Source organism: Brassica oleracea, chromosome C2 (assembly GCF_000695525.1).
Source record: "Brassica oleracea var. oleracea cultivar TO1000 chromosome C2, BOL, whole genome shotgun sequence".
Classification (NCBI taxonomy): domain Eukaryota; kingdom Viridiplantae; phylum Streptophyta; class Magnoliopsida; order Brassicales; family Brassicaceae; genus Brassica; species Brassica oleracea.
Window position 1 is genome coordinate 51,754,409 of NC_027749.1, and position 22,607 is coordinate 51,777,015.

Here is a 22,607-nt window from a genome sequence, read left to right on the forward strand (position 1 = left end):
CGGAGCCAACTATTCTATATGAAGATAACGCGGCATGTGTTGCTCAAACGAAGGAAGGATATATCAAAAGCGATAGAACCAAACATATACCTCCGAAGTTCTTCTCATACACTCAAGAGCTCGAGAAGAATAAAGAGATTGAAATAAGATATGTTCGATCATGCGACAATGCAGCCGACCTCTTCACAAAATCACTCCCTACCTCGGTATTCAGAAAACACATCCATAACATTGGGATGCGCCATCAGAAGGATCTATGACTGTTCATTCGAGGGGGAGCTTACGTAGTTGTACTCTTTTTACCTTACTATGGTTTTTCCCATTGGGTTTTCCTGGAAAGGTTTTTAACGAGGCAACAAAGACGTTAAGCGAGAGCGGATAGTGACACCGGCCCCCAAGGGGGAGTGTTACGAAAGTAAACAAATGCGGCCACCGTAATGTTTGAAATAATTAATGATGTGGGTCCCGTTGCACTATTTGCACAGTAAATTTTCTTCTATATATACGAACGTTTGCGTTCGTTTATAATACACCATCTCCTCTCCTTCTAATAACATATTCTCCCCTATTATCAGTGTTATCTTCTTCATACGGGTATAAAATTTTGCTTTGTTTAAATTCCCGCGATACAATAAAATTCCAGTTCTTTTCATAACAATTTTATAATTTTTGAGAATCTCTCATATATATTTGGGTGAAAATGCTTTTAGATTACCTTTGAATTTTGGATTTTCGGTATGCTTATTGCTTAAGTTGAACTATTTTGTAGGTAGATCTATGGCAAGAGGAGGTATGACATCTGCCCCCACCTCATTGAAATATTTATAAGTTTAAACATTAGTCCCAATTAATATATAGTATGAGGATAATAATTAAAAAAAAACCTTTTCACCATTGACCAAATTAACAAAAGTAATTAATGTTGTTTGCTGACAAACCATATTTTTGATTAACATGAATGATTTAGGAAATCTTCAAAAGCATCAATTTCGTATTACTTACTCCCTCCATGTTACATGTTTTAGAAATTTTTTTTCAAAAAAATATATATTTTTTTTGTATTTTCAATGTATATTTTGTCAACTAATAATGATTAATTGAAAATTTCAAAAAATTTAATTGCATTTATTTGATTTTTATTAGTTTAGATTTATGGAAAAAATATAATCACAAAAAATTATGCATTTATTCCATGTTTTATTAATATGTGTGAAAAATCTAAAATATAAACGGAATGAATATATGAACTTTAGAATCTTATATCTATTATTTCCTTTTGCACTTCTTTTTGTTCCTTTTGCATTTTACGTAGAAGATGTTAGACCATCATTAACGCAGGGTTCTTAGTACATGGTTTTTAGCAGAATATAAGAACCCGACTCTTAACTTTTTACTGAAAAAGTTAAGAGTCGGCTCTTAAATCTCTTATTTAAGAACCGACTCTTAGCATTTTCAGTTAAAAATTAAGAGTCGGGTTCTTATATTCCGCTAAAAATCCCGTCCTAAGAACCCCGGTTAATGATGCTCTTACTCCTCTGCTTTCTTTATACACACCATCGCTCTATGCAACACATTCTTGCGATAGTTGGTTAAATATTTTGATATTTTTCTAGAATTTTAGTTAATTAATTAAGATAAATTTGAAAGGCAAAATAAATATCATTTCTCACATGGATATATTAAAAGACAGAAGCATTTATTTATAAAGCATATAGTACATTGATAATTAATTAACAGAAACTTCCAACATCAATTAACTGAAACAGTCGTTCATGATCTTCTCTCCCCTGTTTCTGGATAATGAGATTAGCGTCAGTCGATAGGAAGCTTGTTCATCTTAAGAAACTTGTACTCTCTGTAGACATAAGGCTTAAACTTAGGAGCATCATCAATAACTAGCTCCGCCAAAGGTCCGACGACATGATCAAGGTTCGGTTCCGCGAACACCGGCCACGAGAGTCTCGTCCTTACCGTATCCATCGTCACTCTATGCTCCCCACTCTTATACCTAGCTCCCATTTGAATATGCTTTTAGATTACCTGACGACTATACTCTCACGTTTATATAATTTACAAGCAATATGTATCCAACTTGATAAATTTGTATCCGTACAAAATGCACACAGTAAGAAAAAGTTAGATTCGCCGAAGTTATATGAATAATAGGTACTGGAAAATGTCGGCAAAATGAACAAAAATAATAGGAATGGATCTACTGCATGCAATGCATACTGAATTTTTATTTATTGGATATGTTGAATTACTTGGTAGGTAGATCTATGACAAGAGGAGGTATTTCATGTGCCTCACCTCACTGAAATATTTATCATGTAACCAATAGTTCTAGGAAAATAATTATGCCTCATATATAAACAATTATGGACCCGCTCTTGAGTAACAAATATATAGTGGGGAATTCTGTGGTAGTACCTTCTCTAGAAGTTCTATTATATCAAGAACGTGAATCTCGTGCAACCACAAAGTAAGTAGTCATCTGCACACGCATACTGTTAATAATTATATAATAAGAGTTATTTTTGGATTCATTTCCTAGAATGAACATTTAGGCTCACAACCTTTAAAATTTCATTATTTCAAATTCGATATCTTTTAAAAAAGGAAACAAAATACTTTCAAGTTATATTATGTTTTTAAAATAAAAAATACTAGTTACAGAAAAAATATATTTATATTTTTAACGTCGTCAGCAAACACTAAACCCTAAATTCTAATTCCTAAACCCTAAATCCTAAACCCTAAACCCTTGGGTATACCCTAAATCCTTGGGTAAACCCTAAACCCTTGGATTAATCATAAACTCTAAATAAAAAACACTAAACACTAAAACCCTAAACCCTAAATCGTAAACCCTAAACCCTTGAATGTTTTAGTGTTTAGTGTTTTTGATTTAGAGTTTAGGATTTATCCAAGAGTTTAGGATTTAGGGTTTAAGGATTATGATTTAAGGTTTAGTGTTTTGCTGATTTAATTTTTTTTTTGTAATTACTACTATTTTTTTTACCTTTTTATTTTAAAAACATAATATAACTTGAAAATATTTTGTTTCTTTTTATAAAAGATATTGAATATGAAATAACACAATCATATTGGTTGGTGAACCTAGAATAAGTCATATAATAATACATATTATTAATAAAATTAAAAAATATATATACATTATGGCGCGTGAATTTGAATAAGTTTGAAAACATTGTGTAAATACAAAACAAGGCAATTTGATGGATTAAGGAAACAAAGTAAATGTGATATCTTGAAGGAAACATTTTGTAGTTCTTACATTTTTGTAGTTAACATATCACCATATAATATTTCACATCTAACCAAAAAGATTTATTTGTTTTAAATATTAACAATTAAGTTATTTATGAAAATAACAATGTTTTGAAAACCGGACCAGACATTGACTCGGCATTATCATTGGATAGCTGGTCAGACCGGTTCAACCGGGGTTTTGATTTTTCTTTATATATACATACTAATATATATATATATATATATATATATAATATTAAAATGTTATAAAAAGAACTAGAATAACATTTGATCAATCCAGATTTTGTTTACTGCACGTTCCAATGGTAACCGGTTAGAACTTCCGAAGTAACAAATTAAGACCTTAAAAAAGGTAAAACCATTTAACTTAAACTTGCTATCATTAAGACAAAAAATTGAGACGATGTTCTTACAAAACTACATAATCCATACATATGAATAGCAAAGAAACCACATGCTGCATTACAATCTAGTCTATTCTAAAGCATTCCTCTGCCCCAAAACACAGATTACAATGGTATGGGTTTATATAAGTAAGAGTTGCATTTGAATGTAATTACTGTCACATGACCATTTTTTTTTTTCACTTTACATCATTTTTCTAAATGATTGGTTATTTTCCTAAATATTATACCATTTTCGTTTCCAATAATCATAAAGTTTATTAGATTCCTTTAATGATTGCGTGTATGGAAGGGTGAAATAAAATATCCCAAAAACTATATAATAAAAGTACTACTATAAAGTAAAACAAGTAGTATGAATTTTTGTTTATGGCATATAGTATTAAACTAGGTTAAGATCCGCGCCTTGCGCGAGATCAACATTATATATATAAATTATTTTATGTATTAAATATTTTTACATATTATGAAATAATTAATATATATTAAATAATTAAAGTTCAGTAACTATTAAATATATAATTAAATTGGTGCGAACATATAAATTAATTTTATTAACCCAAAAAATATTTTTTTTTATATTTGATAGGATATGTAATTAAATTTAAATGATACTAACATAGATAATATATTTTAGTATATTTTTAATATTAATATCTATTAAATGGTGATTTCTATTCATATAGTTTTTTCGATCATTTATATATTTTATAGAAAAAAATTTAAATTACTGATAACAAAATTTTCATTATGGAATTAATAGTTTTAGTAATTTATAATTAAAAAAAAATAAGTTGTCAATGATCGTTCAAAACTTTTATCAAAAAAATTGTTCAAAGTAAATTTTGAAACTAAAATATTGTATTTTATATGGTTTATAGTTTAATTTCAAATGATATATATATTAATCTTAATAATTAATTAAATTAGACTTTTTACTTATATAATTTTTGTAATCATTTTTATTTTTTCATAAAAAAAAAATTTAAACCATGGATCATAAAATTTGAATGTGAGACTCTTGACAGTTTTAGTAATTTATAGCCGTTTGTAAAAATTCAAAATAAAACATATACATAAAAATCTAAATTTTTATTATATGGTTATTGTGGTTGTTTAATTTATTTAATAGTTTAAAATTAAACAAATATGATATAAGATACACTATTTTTTTTATCAAATCTTTATTATTCAAAATCATTAATTGTCATATTTACTTTAGTCACATTAGACAATTCCATAAATTTTATTTAAGGAAATAATAAAGTACATTAATGATGAATTTATTGTTAGTTTAATAAAAAACTTATTATATAATTAGATGAACCAACATATTTCTCTAATGATTCTTAAAATCATCTTAGTGATGACATGTGGCTACAAAAAGAAATTGTAATGCTTCTCAAATAATATATAGGGGATATTGTGTGGGTAGCACAGTTTTCTGGAAGTTATATTATCAAGAGCGTGAATCTCGTGCAACCACAAAGTAAAGTAACATTACATAACCAAGCGAGGACGGCCCAGTGATTTTGAAGGAGCTTTGGCCTCAATACGGACTTGGATTCGAATTCCGCTGGCCACCGTCGATTAAAATGGGGTGAGAAATGCGACCTTCCAGGATGCCTTCTGCGGTGGTGTATTTAAGCGCTAGTCGGATTCCCTCCGGGGCGTCCGGATTACCTGGATTATCAAAAAAAAAGTAGTATTACACTTCACAATGTGCTATTCTTGAATATCAGTATATCACTGAAAAACACTACTAAATAAATAAAGATTACATAAACAGAAATTACATCAAAGATTCAAAATCACCAATTGTTTAGCTATTTTTATGATATACACATTTTCTGTGTGTGTTAATAAAAAAGATATACAAAAATTGCAAAAAGAAACCTAGCTATATAGTTCTAAAACCTTTTTGTTGAAATAGTCAATAGTTAGATATACATTTGGTCAATTCCGATATTCTTTACTTCACATTTCAATGTTAGCCACTTAGAACCTTCGAAGTAACAAAGACCTTTAAAACGTATAACCATTAACTTAGGTTGGCTCTCACTAAGACAAAAACTTGAGAGAATGTTGAATTACAATCTATTCTACTCTAAAGCAAATCACAACGTTCCTCTGCGCCAAAGCTCATTACAATGCTACGAAAAAATGAAACTGATGATATCGACTTTACCTTAGGATTACGTACCCATTCCAGGATCCTTCCTCTTTCTGCTGGTGCGGTTGAGCCATCACGCGTTTCTGCGGCAGAGGAACACTTGGGTTCATCCCAGCCTGAGCTGGAAAATTATAAGCCATCATGCCTTGAGGCTGCATCCTCTGCATGTTATGCCCAACCATTGGTCTTGGCATCGATCTACTCCCCATTTCATGCCGGTTTAGTTCGTTAAGAATTTGAAAAATAATTCGGTTTTCGGTTTGGTTTTCGATTTTCAAAAAAATAATTAAAAAAAAGGAAATAGCCAAAATAACCAAAAATCTAACCGAAAAAATCGAAAATAACTGAATTTAACCGAAATAACCGAGTTTAACCAAAAATATCCAAAATATTTTGAGCAAACTATACAAAAATTAACCGAAAACAAAAAAAAATCGGTTATTTTAGGAAATAAAGTGAAAACCAAAAAATCGTTAACCGAAACGAACGGAAATTTAATTCAGTTGATTTCAGAAATTGGTTTTTAACATTTTGGTTAACCGAAAACCAGACCGGCTAGCGAACCAGAATTTTTTTGGGTCATGGGTTATTGTGGTTAGACCGGGTCTGAACCGGGTTCAATCGGGTTTACTTAGATTAAACTAAATTTAATGATATTTTATAAATAATATGCATATTTTTTTAAAAAATAGATCATATCAAATAAAATGTTTAAATAACTATAATGTGTAGAAAAACTTAAAAAAATAACAATTAAAATCTAAAATCAATATGAAAAACACATTTAAACTTTATTCGCAGATCTTATAACTATAAATCTTCATCACCATTAAAACAATTGATATACACATTAGGTAAAAATTATATTTTGAAATATAAATTTCCCAAACGTAAATGTTTCAATTATTTAAAATCTTCAAAACAAATTATCATAAAATAAAATTTAAACAAAGTGAGAAGTAGATAAAAACAATATTTTGACGTGAATATTAAACTTTGTGAATCTTGTAATTTATAAGTTGTAGAGACGAGAAAAGAAAAAGAAGAAAGATGATATTTTATTAATCTTTAATAAATTTTATTTTTATTTAAAAAGAATGTTTCATTAACAAAATTTTAGCTTATATACGAACCGGAGTTTGTCCGGTTCATTGGGTCGCCGGTTCCCGGATTTTGACGGTTCAATAGGGATTTTTAATTGGTTCGATATTAGTTGGGTTTTAACATTAATCGAATCCAAATTATTTTTGGTTCATGGTTTAACCTAGTCCGACCGCCGGTCCGGTCCGGGTTCGCATGGCTAGTTTCAACGGTGCTTGGTATATTATCGCAAACCCAAAATCAGCTATCTTAACAATCCCATAACTAAAATATTCGAGAGTTTTAAATCTCTGTGTACGATCCAGTTACTATGGAGATAGTTTAATCCGTTAAGAAGCTGCCAAAGCAAGGACTTAACAGTAGTGTACTGGTTTAAAGAATGTCCTACTTTGTCTCTATGGTGCCTGATGATTTCGTAGAGATCGTGCTCCGAGTATTCGAAGGCGTGGTAGAGAGACATGTCCGCGGAGTTGATGTGGACGTTTACGAGGTTCTCGTGCGAGATCTCTCTGAGGAGCATCATCCAACTCTTAATTATGCCACTTGGTCCAACTGTTTTATTTGGCGGTTTACTTGGTTTGGTTCGGTTCGCACGAAAGTCTGAAGCAAGCTTCTCTGAGTCTTAGCCCAAATTTTTTTGGGCTTTTTTTGGGCTTTTGTGCATCGTTAGTTTCAGTTTCTAAAGCCTTTTCTCTCTCGCTTTCAGACAAGTCCCTCGTGGCGGTGTTCTGTCGCTTCAGCCTTTGATTTTATTTTATTTTATATAATTTAAAAAATAATCACCTAATTAGAAAAGGAAACCATCATCAGTATACAGAGAGAGATTACTGTCTGTCTTTAAGGATTTTAATTAAGGAATTAAATCTTTTATTCTGATTTAATTCTGTGAAGACAACGCGCAAAAAGGCTTCTCTCGTCTTTATTCTTTTGAAGTCTCTGTGAAATGCTCAAAGGTGATTAGGGTTTATCGGCTCTTTCTTTCTTATCCTCTCCGTTATCGAAAGTAAGCTTTTTTTTTTTTTTCACTCTATCGTTATCCAATGAAGTTACTTGATTGTTTGTCTGAGATCTATTTTTTGTGTCAGTGTGTCCTCGACAGCTTGTGTGATCAATCTATCTTTTTTGTCTTATTATGTTTCTTCGTGATCGGGTTCGTGTCTGTTTCGCATGTGTTGGTGACTTGGTGCAGAGAGAGAGAGAGACACTTAGAATTGGGGAAAGATGATAACTTTCTATCTCCTTATTGTTTTCATTATCCTTTTATTCGTTATGCATCTCTTCCCTGATTGTAACATTGTCACGTTTCTTTTATCTAAGACATGTGTTTCTGATTCTCAGATTGTCTCGTGTCTGAAACATTTCATGCTTTTGAGGCTTACAAATTATTTTGTGGGCTTAAAACAGATATAACCAAAAATGGCTGCGGAGCTTGTTAGTTCTGCAACAAGTGAAAAGCTTGCTGAAATGGATTGGACCAAAAACATTGAGATCTGTGAACTAGCTGCTCGTGATGAAAGGTATAATGAGGAGCCATAAACATCTTCTAATCATTGTTTGTTAAAATGTTCAATCACCTAAGGATTTATATGATGGACATCTGTTAATGAGTTTTTCTCTCTGGTAAAACAGGCAAGCAAAAGATGTTATCAAGGCTATCAAAAAACGCTTGGGGAGCAAGAACCCAAATACTCAATTATATGCTGTTCAGGTAAGGGTCCTGGTCTCTAAATCTATCTTTCTTTTTACCGGAAGATCTATTATATTCTTTGTTGTTGCAGTTGCTGGAGATGTTGATGAACAACATTGGAGAGACTATTCATAAGCTGGTTATAGACACAGGTGTCCTCCCTACACTTGTGAAGATTGTAAAGAAAAAAGTATATTCTTCATCTCTCTTTCTAGATGTAACTTAATTTGAGAGTTAAGCTACTTATTTTAGTTTGCATATTCTTTAGACGGATTTGCCTGTAAGAGAGAGGATATTTCTCCTTCTTGACGCAACTCAAACCTCTCTTGGTGGCGCTTCAGGAAGATTCCCTCAGTACTATTCAGCATACTATGTTTTAGTGGTAAGTTTTGAAAACATTCTAGCTCCCTGAATCTTATCATAACACTAAGCTTTTCTTTTTTTGTTACCTCCAGCACGCAGGAGTTAAGTTTCCTCAGAGGTCTAGCTCCACACCACCAGTTGTGGTCACTGCACAAACGGTTCCAAGAAGTACGCTCAATGAACAACTTGCATCCGCTAGAAAAGAGAGGACTACTGCTCCTGCTCATGCTCAGCAGAGAGAATCTCAAACTACCTCCTCTTCTTCTAGGTAATCTTCCTTCTTCTCCACATGTCAGGCACCTAACTGCTAAATGTTTGCTAGATTTTTAAGAGAGATTAATCTGTTGTTATATATTTCTTTTGATTGTAGCATTTTGCAAAAGGCTGGTGCTGCATTAGAAGTTTTGAAGGAAGTGCTTGACGCAGTTGATTCTCAAAATCCTGAGGTATATATAATATAACCGAATTTCTACAAAATAGTTTATATACTTACTAATATTAACTATATTTAGTTTTGAAATCATCAAATAATTTAAAACTACTATTTATAAACCGAATTACCCGAATACTTTTTCTCTAAAGTACTTCAAACTATCCAGATTTTTATCCGGAAACCCAAAAAATCTGATATTTAATCTGAAAAACTCGAATTTAACCCGAATTAACTTCTAAACCATAACCAAATTGGACCCGAAATTATCTTGGATGGTTCCCAACTTTGTTACCCAAACCGAAATAACCGAACCGAATTTTCCAAATATCCTAACAGATCCTATATCTCTAGAACCGAAAAAATCGAAAACCGAAATAAACCAAACCGATACCTGAAATGCCGAGGCCTATATAACCCCATGACTTTGTATTGTTACCTCCACTCTTTTTCATCTCTTAGCCTGAGTGATAACACCATTTTTGATTTGCTTTTGACCATTTAGGGAGCAAAGGATGAGTTTACTCTTGATCTTGTGGAGCAATGCGCGTTCCAGAAGGAGCGTGTAATGCACCTCGTCATGACATCAAGGCAAGTTTCCATCTCTCTTGGATTAGATGTTCATGTTAAAAAGCATTTTTGTTCTTCTTCTCAAGTAGATATAGGCTTTGTTGATGCAGGGATGAAACAGCAGTTTCTCAAGCAATAGAATTGAACGAGCAGCTTCAGAGGATTCTTAACAAACATGAAGATTTACTCTCTGGTAGAATCACAGTGCCAGGCAGGTCTACTACATCTAATGGCTACCATTCTACCTCAAACGGTCACCAGAAACCAAGCAGCTCTATCTCCATTGAAGATGATGATGATGAAGAGGAGCCTGAACAGTTATTCAGAAGGTTTGTCCCCTTACATTATTTATAGAATCTGAAATGGGTTTATTCATGTGAATGTTTTGCCTGCAGATTGAGAAAAGGGAAAGCTAGAGCAATGCCTGAAGATGAAGAAGAAGAGGCATCACCTCCACCACGAGTCTTACTTGGATCAGCGATCCATAGCGAGAGACTAAACCGTCCACTCATTCGTCCTTTGCCATCAGAGGAGTCATCACCACGCAGTGGTGATAGCCATTCGCAGTCCTCCTCCTCGCCTGTTGTGATTCCACCACCACCTGCAAAACACGTTGAGAGGCAAAAGTTTTTCAAGGAGAAGAAAGTTGATGGTGCGTCTGGTTTGCCAGGTCATATGAGAGGTCTTTCTTTGCATAGCCAAGATGGAAGCAGCTCACGCAGTGGAAGTGTGGACTTCAGTGACTGAAACACCCCAAAAGTTCGGTCTCATGATAAGTATATGTATTCTTTTTAACTCTTGGTCCTCTTAGGTTTGTTAATTTACAGAGAAAGTTTGTGTTGTGTGTGTCTCTAGTATTGTGAAATTAAAATATAGCACATGAGATGAAATATGATTATTTATACTAGTAAAGGTACTTGTTTTCACTTTGTTGAAGCATGAGCTATATGCTATTTAGAGTGGTTTGCTGTTCCTGTTTGTGTAATGAAGCTAAATGTGGAAAATGCTATTCAGTTTCTTGAATGTATATTTCACATGGGTCTTTTGTAACGTTCCATCTCATCTCAGCTTAAAACCATACATTTGTTTGGTCTTATAAAATTCCTCCTTATTTTATTATTTAACGTTTTAGAAAAAAAGTTTTGTTTCAAATTAGGTAATGTTTTAAACTTTCAATATAAAATTTATTAATAATTTATATTATATAACTAATGGTATTATATAATATAAATTGTTATTGGTTAAATTGTGATTAAATGAATAGTTAATGATGTTTTTAAATTGAATATTTTTAATCTATGTAATTAGAGTAATTTTTTCAAATAATTATTTTTAAATTTTTGTCATAAAAATAGTATTCGAGGAAGAAAATGATCAAAATAACTTCTAAACCATAAGTATAGATTAGTTAACTCAAAAGTAAAAAAATATTTTAGTCATTTTTTTCATTAAAAACTATTTTCGTAAAGATAAATTAAAAATGACTATTATAAGAAAAAAAATTCAATGTATTTAATCATAAAATAATCTTAGTTTAAGTTGCAAAAAATTAAAGTAATCCTAGTCACATGAGTATCAAGATTTGGTGTGTGTGGTAAACTGTCCGTTTTCAGTTCTCATGTCATGTGGAGACTGGAGACATACCACGGGTGCACAAGTATGCACGTGACTGACCCCTCTTTCACCACTTCCCAATAAGGAAACTGAATTTTTATTAATTTAGGGATTAATTAACTTGTACTCCTGCTAATTGTTGCTGCTTATTGTAATGTGCCGACCAATGCCAAGCTAGTTTGTCCTCATATCCTTGATCATAGCACTGAACCAATAAAATAATAAACCAATGCTAGACACTCGATGCTTAGTGTTCAATGGTTAAAAAATGAAACATTGACTACATTATGTTAAAAAGAAAAAAACCTAAACCACACTACATATGGAAGGAACTCTTTCTCTCTATATATATGGAGTAATGGAGACCTAGGTCTTTGCTCAACTCATCACTTACACGTTTATACCATTTCATATATACAATTATTCAATGGAGAACAAAGTTTTCGCTGCCTTCTTCTTGTTTCTCGTCCTCTTCTCATCTCGTAAGCTTTTTGCTTCATTCATTTTTGTTCTTTCTATATACACTACTACTCCATACATGAGTTTCAAACCATATTGCTAGTTAACCTCAAACCAAAACCAGATGTTTTTCATATATAAATGCGAAGTGCCTGTTACATGCATGACCTATCTATCTCCATTCATTTGTGTTGCATTTTTAATGTGTGTTAATTAATTTATGTGTAATATTATAGAGGAGGTTATTGGGATAGAGGGAAGGATGTGCCAATCAAGGAGCCATCACTTCAGGAGCATATGTTTGTCCAACCATAACTGTGCCAATATCTGCCGTGGCGAGCGCTTTTCCGGCGGTCGTTGCCATGGTCTCCATCGGAAATGCTACTGTACTCGTCTTTGCTAGCTATCTGTTCTCTTTTTTCCATTAAAAATGTTGTTGTTCTTCAGTTCTCCCTTCCAGTTTCTAATAATAATTATAATGTTTCTCGTTTTGCTAATCAAGAATTCAAGATGAACAAAGATAGTAGTGCAGCATCAACATTAGAGCAAAAAAATATCCCAAAAATGCATTTTTGCTATCTTTTTCTCACTGTTAATATTCAAACTTTAGTTCTTATCTCTCTAGTGTATTCAAAAATGAAGTAAAAACACCTATATGTTGAAGAAATGTGAACAAGTAACCAACATAAAAGGTGTATTATCATATGTACATGAATCAAATGTTGCAGTCAAGTCACTATTAGTATTCAAATTTTAGTTCTTAACCCTCTATTGTACTCAAAATGAAGCAAAAACATTAATAGATTGAAGAAATGTGAACAAGAATATTATCATATGTACATGAATCAAATTTGCAGTAAAGTAACCATTGAATCACCACTTCTACTTCTTGGCAAGTCCCCAAATCCGGATGGTTCTATCATCACTCCCTGAAGCCAGCATATGAATATCAGTTGGGTTCCAACTCACACAGTTCACAGCTCCTGAATGTCCACGCAACACACGACAAGGTCTCAACCCTTTTGCTACGTGCCATATGTATACCTACAAACAACAGAGACACACCGTCACAAATGTTTTCTTGAGAGTCAAGGAAGACCTTATATTTTTGAGAGTCAAGAAAGACCTATGTTTCTTGAGAGTCAAGAAAGATCCTAACATGCCTGAGAATCCTCACTCCCACTAGCGATGAAATCTTCATCATACCCACCAAAGCAAGACCTGATAATAAACCGAGTACGCTTGTGTCCATCGTATTCCGAAAGATAGAACGGTTCATCACCTCCTATAACCCAGAGTTGGATCTCCTGTGTAACGAGGTCGATAAGAAGATACTTGTTGTCTCTAGAAAGTGAGAACGATGTGATCATCTCTTTCTCCTCTAGTTGTATCACTCTCTCAGCTCTGGTTTCTCTACTAAACAACGAGATCTCATGCTGCTCCTTCCCCACGCTTACAATCCACTTCCCATCACTCGTCATGGCTACATCAGAAAGCGTTTGCGCCCTTTGCTCTTGCTCGTGCTGCATCTCAGTCCCATCTAAACTCCACAGATGGATCCGTCTGTCTGACATTGCACCGATTACACCTGCACCGTCATGAAGCCAACCACAAGAAACGGAACCAACATCAACTCTTCCATAGGTTTGAACACATTGTCCTGAACCAACGTCCCAGCGCTTGATGACTTCGTTTTCTCCACATGTAATGACTTGTTGATCGTCATGACTCCATAATACTGCTACTACTGGTTTCTCGTGTCCCACAAGTTTATGCTTTTGAGTAAACTTCCCTTCAGCATCCATCTGAACAAAAAGCATATCTAAGTGAATCAGCAAATATTAATAATTTGTATGTTTTTTTTGTTAAAGAAAAACATATGTTTAATTTGTATATAACTATAACTATACAGTATTAATAATTTGATCATTTGTATATAACTATAACTAGAATAATTATAAATTAACATCGTATAATTTGTATGTAACAACCAGGTAATAATCTGTATTGGAATCATATGTTTCTAGGTAATAAATATGATATATTGAATAATTTTCCTTGTTATTTGAAGTAACTTTTATTTGATAAATTGAAAAATGCATGCATGACGTATACAAATTATTTTTTTGATAGGTACATACCTCCCAGAGAATAGCTGTTTTGTCCTTGGAAGAAGAAGCTAAGCATTTGCCATCATGTGAGAACGTCAAGAACCAGACTTCATCCGTATGTTCACTCAATACCTGAACCATTTCACATGCACAAAACTTAATGGCTAATCATCAAACGTTATATATAGAGTCATTATTCATTACCTGGAGAGTCTCTGAAGGGATTTTTCTTTTATCACAGTAATGATAAGAGAATAAGGACAAATCACTATCTTGAACATTATGGAAGTCGCATTGCCCCCGCTGAGTATCAAGGTCATCGTCTAAGAGATACTCCAGCCTTCTCTCCGGGACTATAACTCCAAGAGGAAGCAGCTCTTGCAGTTTCTTCTTCACAACCTCCGTATCTTCTTCTTCACCAACAGGATCTGGCTTGAGAATCTTGGATGCGAGCTTGTGAAGGAGACGTGGGTCAAGACCAAGAGGTGTGATCTCTTCCCTTACGGTGTTGAGAGCTTCGGGGACTTGTTCGTTCTTGAGAAACTCGAGGTACTTTTGCTCTAGTAGGAGTAGTATCACAGAGTTTTCATCAGACAGTTGAAGCTGCTTCATTGCGTCAATGCTTTTGTACCATTCTTGGTTCTTTACTAGCTCAAGAAACTGTTTGGCTGCAGGACTGTGAAGAGGAATGCGAGATTGTTTCTCTAACTCGGTAGCGATGGCGTTGAATCCAGGAGAGGTAAGTGCGTCGATGATTAGCCTGATGAACTCAGACGTTTTGACGAGACCGTTGGGGCCTAAAGTATCATCCTTCAGGTCTCCTCCTGATGAAGGTGGATCTTGATCAGCCATAGCATCATCCATCCTGCAGAGACAGCCGATAGAATCAAAATCTTGAGCTTTCGTGAAGCAACCAAAGCAAAGAGAGACCAGCAGCGTTTTCAAATTATCTGAAACAGAGCATCTCTTGTACACTGAAACAGAGCAAAGTAAAGATCGCACTGAAACAGAGCATCTCTTGTACACTCGAGAAGGGTGATAGCGAAGTAGCGTTGGGATGAAAAAGATCTAAACTTTTCAAAAGTAAATGATTAATCAAACGAGAATCAGTAAAACCCTTGACGCGTTCCATCAAAACCAAACAAAGAAACAGAGCAAAGTAAAGATCAAAGCACTGAAACAGAGCATCGCTTGTGCACTCGAGAATGATGATAGCGAAGTAGCGTTGGGATGAAAAAGATCTAAACTTTACACAAGTAAATGATTAATCAAACGAGAATCAGTAAAGCCCTTGAAAGCAACAGCTGATATCGAAGTAAACATCTGAAAATACAAAGTAACAGCAATCGCAAAGGAAACTCATTATAGCGCGAAACTATCAGAACAAGAAGGCAAACTAGACCGAAAGGAAGAAGAATCAGCTAACAATAACGAAAGAAGTTGCGAAACAGTTCAAGAAACAGAGGAGCGATTGATCTTACGGAAGAAGAAGAAGAAGAAGCAAAACGCAGCAAGAGACTGATCGCGGAGTAGAGAGATAGAGAAACGGAAACGCGAAGCTCAGAAAGAATAGGAGAAACCCAAAATGTGCAGCAGAACGAGAAAGAAAAGAGAAAGAGAGTGGTTCCTACTCGAGGAAGACGAAGAAGAAGAGAGAGATTCTGTTTATATATATATATTTCTTTTTTGGCGCTACTTGTTAAGAAGGCTCTAAATAAAGCCCATTTACGGCCCAAGTAAAGTTAAAATGGCCTTAAATAAAGCCCAACACACGGCTCGTCGTCTTCCTAACAAGAAGAGAGTGGGGATTTTGGAAACGAAAGAAAGAAAGAAAGAAAGAAATGGGAAGCGCACCGGCACAGATTCCGACTAGCTTCGGCCATGAGCTAAGGGCTTGTCTTCGCTGCCGCCTCGTCAAGACCTATGACCAGGTCCTCTCTCTTTCACTCTTTCTAATTAGGGTTTGTGTGTGTTTGATCTTTTCTTATTAAGCAATTGGTGTTCTCAACAGTTCAGGGACGCAGGGTGCGAGAACTGTCCTTTCTTCAAGATGGAAGAGGATCACGAGCGTATCGTCGAGGTCACGACTCCTAATTTCAATGGGTAAATGCCCAAAACCCCCTTTCACTTTTTTAATTTTTCTAGGGTTTCAAAAGTTTTAATTTTTCTGAACTTTGGAGTGATAGACGTTGCTTAGTATGAAAGTCAATTCCTTTATGTGAACTTTTTTGCATTCTTTGTTGGATTAGTGAGAGATGTGAATCTCCCAAAGGTTACTGCTTTAAGAGCTGTTGTAAGAAAATGAAGTGAGGGAACTAGTAGTGGGTTGTGTATTTTTTTTTGTAATTTAATGTGTCTATCTAGCTGCTGATGTTAAAAGATTTTTTTTTTTTTGTTTGTTTGCAGTATAATCTCTGTGATGGATCCAAGTAGAAGCTGGGCGGCTAGGTGGTTAAGAATCGGTATGTTGATTGTCTCTCTCAGCAAACAATCTCGTTTCTTTCTTTCCATCGTTATCCTCTGATAGATTCTAGATGGTGAGATAACTTTTACATTCATCTCATCTGTTTTTTATTAAACATCATCGCTTACCGTAAAATATCCAATGAAAGCTGACATATACAAGGGTTATGTGATTCCATGTTTCTAGAATAATGTGGCTCAGAGGGATAAATCTAACAATGGAATTTGGCTTTAGATGTTAAATTTTTTCAAGATAGTTTGTACTTTGATGTCTGTGTATGATTAGTTCTAATTGTGTGCTATTTGCTGAATTTGACAGGGAAGTTTGCTCCTGGTTGCTACACTCTTGCTGTCTCAGAGCCACTCACTGAGGAAATGCAGGTATACATTTATCACTTCACGTTTTGAAATTGGAGACTCTTCAACTTATAACAACACACCTTTACTTTGGCTTCCAAAAGCAAAGAAAAGCCAAGGAAAAAAAAATTCAATTATAGGCTGTCATTGAGCTAACACTTTCTCTAACTTTGTTCTTTCTTTGTGGTTTGCTGCAGCACGTATGCCAAGAAGAGCGTGTACAATACGTTCCCCCCAAACGCATGTGAAGCAAATCCATCAAGACAACGACCGCAAGTATTGCTCTTTCATATGTTAGCTTCATGTAACAGTATCAGGTGCTCATATGTGTTGAAAATTTCCAAGAAGTCGTTGCTTCTTTGAGTACCTTTAGGTTCATCTATGTAAGGTCGTCATGTATAACTTTGAACGTCTCCACCAAAATGCTTCTTTAAGAGAATCGTTTTTGTTAGGAAAAATGTAAAAACATAAGTACAAAAGGCCAACCTAAGCTTCTTGGAACTATGAAATGTTATGTCTGATTAAAGCTATTTTATCAATCTATTTAAGGAGAATTTTAATGAGGATAAGTGAGATTATAAAGACAACAAGTTGTTCCTTTGATAATTCCAAAAGAGACTGAAGGATAATTAAAAAAAGTATTGTTTCCTTGAAAATATGGCTTTTCAATTTTTATAAGAACATCAAAATCAAGATAATTTAATAACATTGAATATTATATAAGAAAAAAACTGTAGTAAACAAAGAAATGAGTTTCCTTACATATGTATCAATCAAATTCATGCATGATGAGAACATAAAGAACAGTCTTGTGTGGTCTATATCCAGAAAAGACAAGTGTATAAACCTATAAAACTCAAATATTTGTTTGCATGCTGTTGGAACTCAATTTTAAAACTTATATGAGGTCATACACATGCAACTTTTTAATCAAATATTTGTTTGCATGCAACTTTGTAATAAATGGAAATACTTTTTTTTTTTGTTAAAAGGGCAATAAATAGAAATACTTTATTAATTCCTTGGTTGGTTGCTCAAAAAATGGTTCTTCAATCCAACTTTTGTTTGGAATTTTCTAATAAAAAATAACTAGATTTCGACCAGTGCAACCGCGCAGATTTTTGTTTTTATTTATTTTTATATAAATATTTTGTTTTCAATTCTAAATTTGTATATATTATAATATATATGTGTCTATCAATTTTCAAAATATAATAAGTATACGGTATATTTTTTCATTGAATAGATTATTTCAAACTTTCACATGTATTTGTATATTCTTCTATATATATTTTTGGATTATTATTTCATTATTAAAATCGTAACTATATATATATATATATATATATATATATATTGGTAAAATATTGTTTTATTGTCATATTCAAAAATATTGTAACATTTCACAAATTTAGAAAGTTAAAAAAAACAAATTTTTTGCTTCATAGATTTATATTATCGAGTAAATAGTTAAACATTTAGTTTTTGTTTAATTTTTAAAATAAACTATATAGTTAATTTTTTTTCATTGGTTTAAGGTAGTAAAGATTAATCATTGTTAGATAATATGATTTTTGTTATTTAAAAAAAATATTTATAATTTTAAAAATTAACATCGACAAATATTTAAATAATTAACATATAGAGGTATAGTATTACAATATTAAATTATATCTATTTAATTTATACTATCTACAAATCCAATGAAACATCTATTGTTTAAATCCAATAATTGATAGTCCAATAAAAATTTATGGTATGCCCAAAATTTAAATGATAAGATTAAAAAATAAATCTAACATGATTTTTTAGTAATATGTCCATTAGGTCTATTTTTAAAAAAATCACACATGAATCAAGATTGTGATTTCTATTTTAATATATAAGATTAGCAAAATGATTAAAAGAAAAGTATGTTTTAACAACGATAAATAAGCTTAAGACCTTCTCGAAAGAATAGCACATCTTTTTAGAATAAAACATATTCTTCGGTTAGAATAGTCATATATCATGTTGGTAGTCCAATATTTAATTTCTCATATAAGAAAGGCACCACAAAATTAACAAACATGTCCACGATATCCGGTTCTCGAAAGGGCAGGAATTTTTTTTTTAAGTATTATTTAATTAGTGTTAAAACTTCCCATTGGATGTATAAATTTTAATAATTCCACGTGGCATTTATCGCACGCCATTATAAACCCCTCTTGCTTAATCATCCTAAACATTCTCGTCTCGGGCGAAGTATTCACACTCAACAGAAAATCAGAGCATTTTCAGGTAAATATACAAACCTCTCCCATCATCTCTTCGTCGTTAGATCCGATCTCATACTCTGGAATCGTGTATCAAGATCTTATGATGTGATCATGATCTTAGTTTTTTTTTTTTGATGTAGATTGGAAGAAATGTCGAACATAGACATAGAAGGGATAATGAAGGATCTACCTGACGATGGGAGGACTCCAAAGACGAAGATAGTTTGCACTTTAGGTCCTGCCTCTCGCTCTGTTCCCATGATCGAGAAGCTTCTTAGAGCTGGCATGAATGTTGCTCGTTTTAACTTCTCGCATGGCAGCCATGAGTACCATCAAGAGACTCTTGACAATCTCCGAGCCGCTATGCAGAGTACTGGCATTCTCGCTGCTGTTATGCTTGATACAAAGGTTTCATTATCTTCTTTTACTCCATGAAAGGTTCAGCCTCTCAAGTTAGAAACTTCAGTAGAGAAAACATCTCTAGTATGTTAAGAGCAATGTTCAAAAGAATCGATAGGCTCATTAGTCATTAGGCTGTAATTATGTGTATATATATATATATATATATATGTATATCAATATTTTTATATATTTACATATATATATATATTAGATATTTTTAGGCTTTTTCCAATTATAAAACAATTTTAATGAATTATAAAATTTAGATATAAAACAAAACTAGACAAGTCTATGGATTTTGTATTAACATTATTGTTTGATTAAACAAAATTAGACAAAATTTATATTGATTTAGATTAATTTTAAGTGATTTATAATGGTTTATACCGATTTGTATAGTATAAATCGGATTTAAAAAAAAAAATAGCTTCGGTTATAATACACCAATTTTTTAAACATTGTTCAAGAGTGTCATTGATTGTTGTTTGAGTTGTTTAATCTAAGTTCTGGAGCATGACTATTGTGTATTTAGTGTTTACTTTCTTCTTACTGTTGATGGATCCATAGGTCTCAGAAACATATGTTAATTCTGGTGCTAGCTCAAACTAGTAATCAATACTTCTTATGTGTTGCTCACTAACAAATCTAAACAGCTACTAGAGAAAAGACATTTTTAGTATGTTAAGAGTGGCACTGAATACTGTTTGAGTTGCTTATAAGTAAAGTCTCGGACATGATGATATATAGTTCTTATGTGTTGTTCACGGAATCATAATGTTTGGAGTATTAGTTTGTGTTTACAAGGTTTCATTGTATTAATTAATTTGTTATGTCACCAGGGGCCTGAGATTCGTACCGGTTTCTTGAAAGATGGGAACCCTATACAACTAAAGGAAGGTCAGGAGATCACTATCAGCACTGATTATAACATCAAGGGTGATGAAAAAACGATTTCCATGAGCTATAAAAAGCTGCCGGTAGATGTTCAGCCTGGACATACCATACTATGTGCAGATGGAAGCATAAGTCTAGCTGTACTGTCTTGCGATCCAAAGTCTGGAACTGTACTGTGTCGATGTGAAAATACAGCGATGCTGGGGGAAAGAAAGAACGTGAATCTCCCTGGTGTTGTTGTTGATCTCCCTACATTGACTGAGAAGGATGTTGAAGATATTCTTAAATGGGGTGTTCCAAACAAGATCGATATGATTGCTCTATCGTTTGTTCGTAAAGGATCAGATCTTGCTAATGTCAGGAAAGTACTTGGATCACATTCCAAGAGTATAATGTTGATGTCCAAGGTAACAACACTCATTCACCTAGCCATTCACATTCGGTTCTCGAATCGGTTCCGGTTCGGTATTTTTAGTTTTTTGGTTCTAGAGGTTTAAGATCTTTGCGGGTATTTAGAAAATTCGGGTTTGGTTTCGGTTCGGACCGGTTATTTTGGTTCGGGTAACAAAGTTGGGAGCCGACTAATATCCGAAGTAATTTTTGATCTCATTCGGTTCCGGTTGGATAATTTCGGATAATTTTATATATTTCAGAAATAAATATTCAGGTATTTCAGTTATAAATAATATTTATAATTAAATTATTTTATTATTTTAAAACTAAATATAGTTAATATTTATAAGTATATAAACTATATTATAGAAATTTGTGTACACATTCTGTTTTCGGTTCGATTGTGCTTCTTTTTTGGTTTTTTTCGGCTCTAGAAATATAAAATCCGCTCGGATAATTGACGGTTCGGTTCTTCAGTTCCGGATAAATGTTTCCACGCCTATATATTCACATTATTTTCATCTGTGTTGAGATCTGAACCTTTTGTTCGGTTTTAATTATTTGAAGGTTGAGAACCAGGAAGGAGTGCTGAACTTCGATGACATCTTGCGTGAAACAGATGCATTCATGGTCGCTCGTGGCGATCTCGGCATGGAGATCCCAATAGAAAAGATCTTCTTAGCTCAAAAGATGATGATCTACAAATGCAACCTCGCCGGCAAACCAGTGGTCACAGCCACACAAATGCTCGAGTCCATGATCAAGTCCCCACGTCCCACGCGAGCCGAAGCCACGGACGTCGCAAACGCGGTCCTCGACGGCACAGACTGCGTCATGCTCAGCGGCGAAAGCGCCGCAGGAGCCTACCCTGAGATAGCAGTGAAAACAATGGCTAAAATCTGCATCGAAGCAGAGTCATCTCTCGACTACAACACAATCTTCAAGGAGATGATACGAGCGACTCCGCTTCCAATGAGTACGCTCGAGAGCCTTGCGTCGTCAGCCGTAAGAACGGCTAACAAAGCAAGGGCGAAACTGATCATCGTGTTGACGAGAGGAGGTACAACGGCCAAGCTGGTGGCTAAGTATAGACCAGCTGTGCCGATTCTATCTGTGGTTGTTCCGGTTTTCACTAGCGATATGTTTAACTGGAGCTGTAGTGATGAGTCGCCGGCGAGGCATAGTTTGATATATAGAGGTTTGATTCCTGTTTTGGCTGAGGGATCTGCGAAGGCCACTGATAATGAATCTACTGAGGAGATTATTGAGTCTGCTTTGAAGTCGGCGACTGAGAAAGGTTTGTGTAACCATGGTGATGCTGTGGTGGCTCTCCACCGTATTGGAGCTGCTTCTGTTATCAAGATCTGTGTGGTCAAGTGAGTTCTTGTCACATGATCATCTCTTGAAGGTTTTATATTTCTTGATGAAATAAAGGACACGACATATGTAGGTTTCCTGCAAGTGTTTTTTTTTATTTTCTTGGCATTTTATTCTTTTTTTTTTTTGCTATTTTTAGTTTATAAAAGTTTACGAATTTATGTACTTACGACATCTGCACATGTTATTTTCGCTTTAATTAAGCAAATACCATTTTTGCTAATTATTATTAGTAATTTCACTTAAAAAATGATATA

General features: G+C 33.7%; 4 protein-coding genes across 7 annotated transcripts; 3 read left to right on the forward strand and 1 right to left on the reverse strand.

The window, feature by feature from the left end:
- The first annotated feature begins 7,822 nt into the window (after positions 1-7,822).
- On the forward strand, positions 7,823-11,035 carry LOC106322798 (TOM1-like protein 2). Of its 4 annotated transcripts, none has more exons than XM_013760934.1 (11): positions 7,823-7,975; positions 8,058-8,188; positions 8,377-8,489; positions 8,602-8,680; positions 8,751-8,849; positions 8,928-9,041; positions 9,115-9,290; positions 9,393-9,468; positions 9,958-10,043; positions 10,133-10,351; positions 10,418-11,035. In XM_013760934.1, exons 3-11 carry the CDS (start codon positions 8,389-8,391, stop codon positions 10,767-10,769), a joined length of 1,302 nt encoding a protein of 433 aa, XP_013616388.1. In that variant the 5' UTR covers positions 7,823-7,975; positions 8,058-8,188; positions 8,377-8,388; the 3' UTR covers positions 10,770-11,035. The 4 variants fall into 4 exon arrangements, with proteins under 4 accessions (XP_013616388.1, XP_013616389.1, XP_013616387.1 ...); XM_013760935.1 differs by having other exon boundaries at positions 8,058-8,122; XM_013760933.1 differs by lacking the exon at positions 8,058-8,188 and having other exon boundaries at positions 7,824-7,975; positions 10,418-11,034.
- A 1,942-nt stretch (positions 11,036-12,977) lies between these two features.
- LOC106324575 (WD repeat-containing protein 26-like) lies at positions 12,978-15,070 on the reverse strand. The gene is made up of 4 exons (XM_013762520.1): positions 14,411-15,070; positions 14,237-14,338; positions 13,259-13,900; positions 12,978-13,139 (listed from the first exon to the last, which is right to left on the reverse strand). Exons 1-4 carry the CDS (start codon positions 15,068-15,070, stop codon positions 12,978-12,980), a joined length of 1,566 nt encoding a protein of 521 aa, XP_013617974.1.
- Positions 15,071-16,003: 933 nt separating this feature from the next.
- Positions 16,004-17,565, forward strand: LOC106325139 (transcription elongation factor SPT4 homolog 2). Its single transcript, XM_013763161.1, has 5 exons — positions 16,004-16,137; positions 16,218-16,309; positions 16,613-16,668; positions 16,989-17,050; positions 17,224-17,565. Exons 1-5 carry the CDS (start codon positions 16,048-16,050, stop codon positions 17,272-17,274), a joined length of 351 nt encoding a protein of 116 aa, XP_013618615.1. The 5' UTR covers positions 16,004-16,047; the 3' UTR covers positions 17,275-17,565.
- A 1,689-nt stretch (positions 17,566-19,254) lies between these two features.
- LOC106325528 (pyruvate kinase, cytosolic isozyme-like) lies at positions 19,255-22,438 on the forward strand. The gene is made up of 4 exons (XM_013763572.1): positions 19,255-19,306; positions 19,425-19,692; positions 20,526-20,987; positions 21,541-22,438. The coding sequence occupies exons 2-4, from the start codon at positions 19,435-19,437 to the stop codon at positions 22,351-22,353; spliced, it is 1,533 nt and encodes a 510-aa protein (XP_013619026.1). The 5' UTR covers positions 19,255-19,306; positions 19,425-19,434; the 3' UTR covers positions 22,354-22,438.
- The last annotated feature ends 169 nt before the right edge of the window (positions 22,439-22,607 follow it).